The following is an 11,075-nucleotide window of genomic DNA, read 5'->3' as shown; positions in this document are numbered from 1 at the left end:
AGGCTGTGTGCAAAAGGTGGCCTCACTTGCATGGTGGAGAGAGTGGGGGCCTGAAGACAAGGGAAGCACAAAAAACCCACAAGAGGGACCTACTCTTCCTTCAGGACACTGCCCCAACAGTGATGAAGGCCATGGACTGAGTTCTTATCAGGACCCGACACCGATGACATATTCTTAGCTAAATGATTGACTCCTTCTGAGCCCCAGTGTCCTTGTATGAAAAGCAAGTGTTACTTGTATAAGTGCAGGGTTGATGAGAGGTCTAATAGGTAGAGAACATGGGTCCCAGCACACAGCATGCATTCCAATGTCATGGCCGCTATATCATCAACCTTTTTGTTGACTCACCTGCAATGAGGGCAGCCAGCAGACGGGTGAGGGTCACCAAGAGCCCAGGTGGCAGCATGTTACAGCAATGAACAGGAACAGCTGGGCCAGAGAATGTGCTGAATCCTTGGCCTGTTCAGGCTGGAGCATGTAACCCGTGCTGCTGTAACCTGACCCTCTGTAGCTGCTTTGGACCACCTCCACCAACGTCCCCTGGGAAACACGGCCTCCCTGAAAACATCAGATGAAGACAGGAGGGAGATGCCCTTTGTCCAGCTCCCCTGCCCCTCTCTTTCCAGGTGGCAGTGAGAAGAGCCAGATTTCCAGGATCTGATGCCCTCATGATACTTACCAGCTCTGTGATACTGAAATGTATTCTTCTTCTATCTCAATTTATACCTGTAAAAGAGATGCGACAAGAGTACCTATCCCTCAAAAATGCAGTAGGGTTGAGGAGACTCAGGGCATCATCAGAGCAGTGCCTGTGTATATGCTCAGCAACATCACTAATTCTTTTCAGTTCTCTGAGCACTTGTTGAGGATTCACTGTTCCCTGGCAGCATACAAGGGGCAGAAAAGTGTAAGTCCTGACTCAGATCCCCAGGGCTTCACTTAAAGACTATGGGATACCCTGACCAGTATGGCTCAGTTGGTTGGGTGCTGTCCTGCAAACCAAAATGTTGCATTTTGATTCCTGGTCAGGGCACATGCCTGGGTAGTGGGTTATGCTCCTGCTCAGGGAGCATATGACAGGCAACCAATTGATGTTTCTCTCCCTTTCTTTCTTCCTCCCTTCCCCTCTCTCTAAAAATAAATAAATAAAACCTTTTAAAAATAAATAAATAGATAAATAAAGGCTATGGAACCAGCCCACAGGAAGCTACCACAAACACAATCATTATAAACCAGTTATCATCATGTGGCCCCACCCTAAGCCAGGTTTCATTCATTTTTCTCAGGAATCCTGCCAGTCAGTGGACTCGTTATGGCTGCAGTGGGGACAGTGACTTGTTGGAGGCAGACCATTCCAGAAGCATGTGCTGCACAGTGACTTCTTTCCAAGGAGTACAGTATAGAAGGGGAGGTGGGGAGAATAACTTTACAGTGGAGAAACCTGACAACAAAAACTTTAGCAGGTGATCAAGTTCAATATAAACAATGATAAATTGTTAGGAGTAGTATGTACTCCTGCAGTGGTGAGATGAAAATGACTTTGTCCCTGTGGCCTTCCTCTCAAAAACTTATAACCCTAGTCTATTCATGAAAAAGCATCTGATAAATTCTAAGATGATGGCATTCTACAAGTTACCTGACCAGTTTTCCTCAAAACTGTCAAGGTCATCAAAACCAAGTAGAGTCTGAGAAACTATTAACAGCCAAGAAGAGCCTAAGGAGAAATGATAACTACCTATAATTTGGGATCCTGGACCAGAAAGGACATTAGGCAAATACTAAGGAAATCTAGGGACTGTAGCCCATATTAAGGTATTAATATTTGTTCATTAATTGTAATGACATAAGAGGTTAGTAATGGGGGAAACTGTGTAGTATGTGTGTATGGGGGGGGGGATTACATGGGAATTCTCTGTACTATCTATTCAATTTTTCTGTGAGTCTAAAACTGACCTAAAAAGTCTAAAAACAGATATAGACAGCAATGTATTATAACTTCTTGAACAGAAAAGATTACATGAATTTATACTGATAGTAAATAAACAAATAAGGAAGAGTCTTCTTATAGGATCATAAGGACTAATAAATGTGAAGCGCTTGAGTGAGTTAGAAAAAAAAATCAATATTTTGTAACCAACCTAGTAAGTATCCGTTGCAGCAAGAATTATCAGTGGAGGCTGAACCATAAAGTAGAGTTTGATCGGGATCAAGATAAATATTTGGTCTCAAAGTAACCCCTCACATATTGCTCATTAGTTCCAAGGAGGAAAATATACAGCAGAGAAAGTGGGTAACACCTTAGTTGAGTGAGAAAGATTAATATCACCTTATAGTAAACAGATATCATGTGCCTCCAGATATAATATTCTGAGAAGGACGCATTTCATTTATGTGGTTGTTTCGAGGGAGGATGCATAAGTTGATTCTAGTCAGGAGGAAACACATGCCAATGTGTGAATTTGTAATTGAGGAAGATTCTTTCTTTGTAAAGGAATGCATTGCTTTGTTGAGCCCTCATAGTCATAAGGCCATTAAATAATCAAATGCAAACATTCAGCACTGTGATTTTAACTATTACATTAATAAATTAAAACGGTATGTCAACAGAGATTTATTTAACTATGAACAGATTAGCAGTTTCCCTGGTAAAGACAAGAAAGAATGTGGGGCAGGAGATGAGTCCAGGGATACGGGACCTTGAGCTGAGCATTGCCCGTTGTTCTGTTCATATTTTTTTCCTTTAAAAAAAAATGATTACTTTTTTTTATTGATTGACTTTAGGGAGAGAAGAAGGGAGAGGGAAAGGAAGAGGGAGAGAGACATTGATTTATTGCTCCATTTATTTATGCATTCATTGGTTGATTCTTGTGTATGTCCTGACCAGGAATAGTGAGACAGTACAGTAAGAAACTAGGAAAATTCCTTGGCAAGTGGAACAGGAAAACTGAGACAGCTGGACAAAAATGGCCAGACACAAAAGGTCACCTCCTGAAAGATAACATCTAGGCCTCAGTTGTATTTCAGCCCCAGGCCCAGAAAAGCAACAAAACCAGGTGGGCAACACTAGGATCAGCTTCAATGACTAACACCCTCTGCCCTGGCACTGACCAAGTCATTGGAGACCACAACCCTGAAAAGACACACTGGGAAACTGGTGACTGTTCTGCTGAAACCTTCCCTTGACACCTCTCCTAAGATTCTCAGCTTTAGGAGAGAGGTAAGAGCCTCAAGAAAAGGACCCAGGGCGTCTGCTCCCCCTCTGGAAAGAGCCAAATCCATTCCCTTTTTCTTTGTCTTCCCCAACTTCTTTTCACACAGGCATGTGTTTCCTAAACTCTAAGGCAATGTGCAATAGGGAGCTGGCAGTATGTCCCAGGCTAATTCCCTGAACCTGTCCCCAAGGCTCCCTTTTTTCTGACTTTCCAGTAAGTAAGGCAGCCCCGCCTAAGTTCTCTTGTTGCTTTTTCTATACTAAGCTCTTCCTTGTTTTACTGTCCCCAGCTTTAATAAATGTATCCTCATAGTAACTTCGACTGTGTTAAAATCTTTCCTACAGGAGGTCAAGAACCCACACAGGACAGCTTGCCCTAGGCAGACCCTCTCAGAGCCAGGCCACGCCCCTGACAACACTAGAACCTGCAACCTTGGCTTACCTGGGTGATGCTCTGACCAACGGAGCTACCCGCCAGGGCCATATTTATTTCTAATTTAACAAGCACTTACACAGCCCTTATTTTTACCAGCGCTTTTCTAAGACCTTTTTACATACTGACTTTTTAATGGAAAAGCTCAGTAATTGGTCCTTCTTTCCCAAAACAAAACACAAATATGATGCGCGATTCTCTCAAGCATTTTTATCTGTTGTCAAGGTTCTGCTGCAGCGATCCTGTCCTTCAGCGGAATAACACAAGCCTACAGTTACTGAGTAGGTTTCTTTTTTGGTTGGTTGGTTTTGTAAAAACACGGGCAGCCCTACTTTGCGATTATCAAACGTTCAGTTCCATTTGAAAAACCTGATTTTTTGTTAAAAAGCCTTAAAACCTTAAAAGCACTGAAAGCCACTTATACATATTTTTGGAGTGCAGTCACTCGCATGCTCCTTTCCTTTAAGGTTGAACCCCACAGCACGACGCTGTCCTTTTTTGGCCAAAATTGCAGTTTCTAAACAACTTCCCAGCTCCACTTCTAGGATCGAGCTCCGGGTTAAGTTTGTTGTCAAGTTTCCGCATCTACGACGCAGTGGATCCTGGGAGACCAGTCGCGGTCTGCAGAGACGTGCAGACAGGTGTGATGCCAGACTTCAACTCCCACAATGCCCAGAAGGAGTCCGCGATTTCTTCCGGGTCACCATGAGATGACCGCCATCTTGCATGCTGAGGTGTGGTTCGTCGCCGGGATCTTTAGCGCTGGAGTTTCAGCCCCTCCAGGTATCTGCCTTGGGGCCGCGTTTCCGCATTTCAGCGTCTCTAAAGCCCGTATCTTTTCAAAAGAGGGTTTCATTGGGAAGTGAAAGTCAATGCGGAGCTGCGGATAAGGTGAGTAAACACTTCATTTCAAGTGTGTGTGTGTGTGTGAGAGATAAGATGAGTAAACAGTTCTTTTCGCGCGCGCGTGTTTGTGTGTGTGTGTTGCGGCGAGTGGTGGTGACGTTTTCGCCTTTTTCATTCTCCTGTCGGCGACGTGGATACTCGCCGGCATTTGGACCCTTCCGTCACCTACAAACGAATTCTTGGCAGAACCTGAACCTGCTACCATTGAGACAGAGAAAGCGATGACGCACAGTTGCCCCGGCCCCCCAGTCGGGAGGCCCTGGGTCGCAGGTTGTGTGCAGGCCGCGCTCGGTTACTACAACCCCTCTGTCTTCCTGGGACTTTTCTGACGTTTCGAACGTGGAAATGAGAAGCTGGGAGGTGGCCGAGTTGTGTTTCCGGGAGTTCGGCGTTCTTTGAAGTTGTGTCTGCCTCCAGCCTCTGACCTGTCTGTGCCGTTCTCTTTTCGCCTTTTTGCTCTTTCCTTTTTCTTCGTGTTGGAGGAGCACCAGAAAGTGGACAGAACGAAGATGACTGAGCAAAACAGGCATTCGGATTGTATTCTTGAGCGCCACTTAGGAACGTCGAGGGAAGCAGAGTTTAATCTTGCGCATTTACCCACCTTCTGGAAGGAGGAGCGCTTTGATCTGGGGAGTTGCCAGAGGTTCTTCTCTAAACAGAAATGACATGTTTGCGTCATTTCTAGTGCATCTGAAGTTGTTGGGGGGGGGGGGACTTGGAGGGTTTTTTTGTTTGTTTGTTTTCGTTTAAATGAACACACAGCACCCGTTTGGCAATCACATTTGCACTACTAGCAGGAATGGATCCTACAAATACTGGCCTTTCCGTTCACCTGGCGTTTGATAGCTCCCGAGATGTGCTTGTCTCAGGTTGGGGAGCTGGATCCATTAACTCCTAAGTACATAATGGTTTTAAATGGAAGACGTTTATCATGCAGTTTACTACAGCCGGTTTGGGTATGTGTCAGTTTGGTTGGCAGATTTTTCTCCTTAGTACACAGTTGTGTATTTTTATCATCAAAATGTATATTATTGATGCAACTTTCCAAACTTAATAAGTTTTTAAGGTCTCAATTCAGGAATGCATCATTTAGATTAAAGGTGAGGTGTATTTTAAAAAAAAATACTCAATGAGACCCCTCTCAAGTTTTGTTATAACAATACTTAAATAGTAAGTGGCTATAAAATTACAATTTTATATCTTTTGCATTTTGGGGTAATTTTACCATTTATTCTCGCAAATTTAAATGTCTTTTTCTATTTTCTTGTTTCTGAAGTAACTTTTGTTTAGACTTTTCAAAATATTAGCTATTAATTGTATGATTTATGTGTTCTTCAGATGCCTTATGGTGAAATTGAAGCTAAATCCTTGGGACATGGGGAAGAATTAACAAGTGAACCATGCTACAAAAAAATGAAGTCAACTGAAGAGTCTTTCCCCCCCCTCCATCATGGTATTTCTAATTTTCACAGAGTCCAAGAGAAAACTGGAAATGATTTGGTCCCTGTGACCATTATTGATGTCAAAGAACATAGTTCTCAGGAGGACAAAACCAAAACTACAGATTTGCTGAAACCTGTGCATGATGAAATGCCTGGTAATAAACCAGCTGTTACTGAGTCCATTAATTCACAAGTTTTACAGGCTGCAAGTTCTCCGTTGGTATCCACAGATAATGAGATATATAGCACAAGTAAAGCATTTATAGGACCCATTTACAAACCCACTGAGAAAAAGAAATGTAATGGAAGGAGAAAGCAAGTAGACAATATCAATGATATAGATGGCAAAGGAGGACAAGATGAGAAACAGAAATTTAACTGCAAAAAATCAGAGATTGATAATGAATTATTCCAGTTCTACAAAGAAATTGAAGAGCTTGAAAATGAAAAAGATTATTTAGAAGGCAATTGTAAGGAACCAAGACCCTCTGAGGAACAATTTATTTCATATTATCAGGGCCATGATAATGATCTGATCAAATACGTAGAAGAAAAAAAAGATCTTAGTAGTGCTTTTCAGTCACATTATGGTTATCAGCAGGACGTGGGGAATGAGCCAGGCAGATATCCTTGTCATGGACAAGTAATACCTACATTTTGTGACATGCCCTTTACTTCCTTCAGACGTGAGTGGCAATCAATGCATTCTTTTATAATACCCAGAGGTCCCCCTCTTTCCAGTTCTAACTATCATTTAAATATTCAAAGATTCAGTGCTCTACCAAGTTCATCAAATATTTTCCATGCCCAAGATGGCTCTCAGATTCAAAAAGGAGGTTATGAGACTAGCTATCATGGTAATTGGAATTGGTTGACTTGTGATCAGAACACTGGATATACTGACTGTAGTGAGAATATCAGTAATGATCTTCCCTCTGGAAATGTCTACAGAGTACAAGATGCACATATGAGTAATGGTTGCTGTGAATCCAGTGAAGGATACTGGAAGGATACTTCTAAAGACAAGTATAGTAGCACAGACAGGTTTATGAACCAGCAGTTTCAAGAGGAGAAGTTAGGTAAATTGCAGAAATTACTTATTCTTTTAAGAGGCTTGCCTGGTTCTGGGAAAACAACATTATCTCGGTAAGTAAAGGATACCAAGTGAATACTTGGTAATTCATTACTTTAAAATCACAAGTAACAGTAGTAATTGATAACAAGTGCTTTCATATGTCTAGTAGAAAATGTTATACTTGAGAGTGGCATATGATGTTTTCTGATGGAGGAAGGGTGAATTGGCATCTATATTAAGAACTTGTTTAGGCCTTTAAAAATAGATACACTATGTGTAATTATGACAATGGTGAAAGCGAATACTTTTTGAGAACTGTGCTGGCCTTCAGTTTTAAGTCAGCAGTTTAAGAAGAGCTGGGCTTTGACTTAGTTATTTCACTTTATGACAGTGGACAGATTTTGTTGTCTGTTAATAGAATGAGTAATACTTGAGAAGCAAAAGAGACAAACCAAGGAAAAGAATTTTGAGCGTGTTTTAAGCACCCCCCCCGTGTGTACCATTGACTGGCAGAGGTAACCCTTTTTTGGTTTCTTTAAATTTAAGGAGTTTGAGGTGAGCAATATACAGGAGTGGGCAAAGTTAGATTTACAGTTGTTCATTTGGAAAATAATAGAATAATGATTCAAGAATAAACTTTTGTGTAACTAAACCTACTTTCGCTCACCCTTGTATGAATTAAAATGGAGTTAGAACTGGTGATATTTTATCTAAGACAAGATATTTCAAATTCATATTTTTGTTTACATTTTAAAAAAATATTGTTGTACTTGAGTACATTTGTACAGTTGTGAAAAGTAGCACAATGAAAAACAATAAAAATTCTTTGCAGTTTATGTAGGATGATTGATGTTTTATGCTAGATAAGGAGAAAAGGAAAATTTATGTGGTATGTTTGGGTGAGAATAAAAAATCTCAAGGAACCATTTTTGTACATGTTTTATATTTACTTGCAAGACAGTGTAAACAAGTCTAAATCTGAACAAAAGTTTCTTTTTAAGAAACAAAACTTCCTTTAAAAGCAAGAAATTAGACAAAGATTAAATTTATGATATAGACATTTCAAGTAGCTTGTAAGCTGTGATCATTATACATTAAGTTTAGGTATTTGCATTTTGATTCCCCTCACTTTAGTGAAGATTTTGTAAAGAAAATGAAATTTCAGCTCTTTAAAGGATAGAAATAGAGAAGTTGTCACAAACATGGGCAATCTCTAGATTTAGAATATAATACTAGAAAAGTATTAGTTGAAATTTGGAAATATGTTCAAGGGATCTAGCTTGGGACAGCTGATGAAGTTTTAGAATAAACATAAAGGAAAAAAGATTAGGTTTGGGACAACATATTGGAGTATGTTGAAACTGAAGGTGAATAAAGATAATTCAGTATAATTTCAGGGAGATAGTTGTAGTGGGAGATGATAGAAGTGACAGTATATAATATGTATATTTATTTGAGGAATTAGGTATATGTTATAAGAATAGAATTTATAGTAGCAACTACCATTTGTATCACGATTTACAAAAGTACTTTAATATATGTAAAATCTTGTGATATGGATTGTATTCTTTTCATTTTATAGAAGCTATAGAGAATAAATTCAGTTTAAGGGACTTGGGAGAATTTCCTAAAACTGGTAAAAGAGCAAACTAGGGATATTAATGAGTGCGTTTTTTCTCTGCTCCTTCATTTTAGTATCTAATGCTTGAGTAGCCCTATATGTGACTCCTGACTTAGAGGAGGTTGGTTAAAGAAGCAGGAGTATCACTGTAGTTCAGCAATTTTTGAATGAAGTAGGATTGTTTGTTTGGGATTGGATATAAAGCCACATACTCTCTGGTGAGGAATGGCTTCACATAGGAATTGGCTTTCAAAATGAGCATTGAAAAAAGAAAAAAGCAAAGATTTGGTAGATCAGAGTTGAGCTGATTTGGGGTACTAAATTAAAAGATAGTATTGTATTGCTATGTGGTAATGAATGTAGGGGGTTAGATAAAGTTCAAATTCTTTGGAATATTATTCAAGCCCCTTTCTTCCTTAATTTAGTCTTTACCCACCTCTCCATCTTCATATCTGTTTGCATTTAGATTGGTACCTGCCCTCCACTGCAGGAGATATAATATTTGTCCATTCTTTGTTCTCAGGACTTTGCTTATTCAAAGGTTCTCTTAAATGCCTCCACTTTTCAAGACTTTGGCTTATGTCAGCCCTAAGTAAGCCTTCTGAACTCAGTTATTTGCCCTTAGCATTCTTTGCCTTTAGCATAAGCTGCACAATTCCTTACCTTTCTATTCATTGATAATTGACCTAAGACCCTTGGTGGCAAGTGGCTAAGATTTAGTTGTTTATTCACAATTTTGATAATACATTTTAATGAAGTCAGTCTTAAATTCTAACAAAAGTACAGACTTTAAATATTTATGAGTAAGCTAGTGCAAAATAGTTCACACAACCTTTGTAGGTATGATAAAGTGAAAACTGACAGCACTTTGATGGAAGGTTCATTCGCGGCAATTTCAACAGTATTCTAGAGGTAGAATTTTGTTCCCGTTATAATTGGCAACAAACGGAATCTTCTGAGTCAGTGGATGGACAGAGGGCCATTTAGGGACCAAGCACTGAGTGTCATTCCCAGGGGTGTGGGATATAGATTTTGTTAGCTCCTTATACTCTGTTCGTGCAGGGAGGAGGATTGATTCTAAAATATTTTAGTTAACTCACATTTTTAATACTCAGCTGACTTCACCAGTGAGAAAGAGTGTATTTGCATAAACAAGCCACTAATTTATTATTATATTAGCAAAATGTCTGGAGTGATCAGAGATAAAAGGTAGGTGAAGAAGTTATCAGAGAGGAGGGAAGATGTTACACTGCCTGTCTTTGAAGATGGAAGAAGAGACTGTGATCCCAGATATTTAAAGTGGCTTTTAGAAACTGGAAGGGGCAAGGAAACAGGTTCTCCTTTAGGGCCTCGAGGAGGAATGTTAGCCTGCCGCACTTATTTTAGCCCAGTGAAACTGATTTCAAATTTCTGACCTTCAGAACTGTAAGATAATAAATCTGTATTGTTTTAAGCCACTAAGTATGTGGTGATTTGTTAACAACAGTGTGGGAAACTACTACAATTTATCATAGCTTACAGAAAGACAGGAAGAGATTTTTTTCCCCCTCCTCCTTCTTTTGGGGGAGACCTTGGATTAAACTCCAGAGAAAAGATTTACCTTTCCTTATGTAGGTCTCTACTCTTAATTCACAGAGTGTGCAGAGTAAAGTGCCCACATAAAAAGGTTTTGGGCTAGAGGTAAGCAAGGCCACTCAGTACACAAGGAGGAAAAGAGTTCATTAAGTGTCAGATTTTTCTGGGAAAATCACTTCTATTTTTAAATGCACGTGGTTGTATTTATAAGAAAATAATGTACAGTTCTTAGAAATTTCAAGAATAAACCATGAATATTAACTCTCATAGTAGACCAGTTTGCAGACTAGGGTTCTCAAAACAGGGTTTAAGAAACAGGATTGTTCTTTAAGTGAAAAAGTGTAAGTGCATAGTGCATTAGTCACCCATGGCTTTGTAACACATTACTGTAAAAATGAGTTGTAAAAGCAACAAACATTTATTGTCTCACAGTTTCTGAATGGACAGGAATCTGGGTGCAATTAGCTGGGTGCTTCTGGTTAAAGGTTTCTAATATGCTGAGATAAAGACATTGTCTTAGGGCAGTGTTCTGATCTGAAGGCTTGGCTTGGGGAGGATCTGCTTGGAAAGTCACCTGTGAGGTTATTGACGAGACTCAGTTCTTGGTGAGCTTTTGGGATTGAGGAGCTCAGTTCCTTGCTGGCAGCAGGCTAGAGACTCCCTCAGTTATTTGCTGGTTGGACCTCTTTCCATTTACATCTTGATGAGAGAAAGTGAGCCAGCCCTGAGCCCAAGACAGAAGCTACTTTTTAAAGTAACCTAATCTCAGACGCAGCATTTCATCACCTCTACCATATTCTGTTAGAACCTCT

The 11,075-nt window shown here is 39.9% G+C and overlaps 1 protein-coding gene across 8 annotated transcripts in view; it reads left to right on the top strand.

Annotated features, from left to right (window-relative positions):
- The first annotated feature begins 4,352 nt into the window (after positions 1 to 4,352).
- N4BP2L2 (NEDD4 binding protein 2 like 2) overlaps positions 4,353 to 11,075 on the top strand; it is a 67,380-nt gene continuing 60,657 nt past the window's right edge. For all 8 annotated transcript variants that reach the window (XR_008529468.1, XR_008529469.1, XR_008529470.1 and 5 more), the window contains exons 1-2: positions 4,353 to 4,535; positions 5,889 to 7,138. Coding sequence is in view for 5 of the 8 variants with exons in the window: in XM_054577449.1 (XP_054433424.1) it covers positions 4,371 to 4,535; positions 5,889 to 7,138 (1,415 nt within the window). In the remaining 3 variants the exon portion in view is untranslated. The remainder of the gene's footprint in view (positions 4,536 to 5,888; positions 7,139 to 11,075) is intronic.

The sequence above is a fragment of the Pteronotus mesoamericanus genome, unplaced genomic scaffold (assembly GCF_021234165.1).
Source record: "Pteronotus mesoamericanus isolate MK-2021 breed Mesoamerican mustached bat unplaced genomic scaffold, CSHL_Meso_final contig_433, whole genome shotgun sequence".
NCBI classification, from domain to species: Eukaryota; Metazoa; Chordata; class Mammalia; order Chiroptera; family Mormoopidae; genus Pteronotus; species Pteronotus mesoamericanus.
This window is presented reverse-complemented; position numbering and strand designations above follow the sequence as displayed.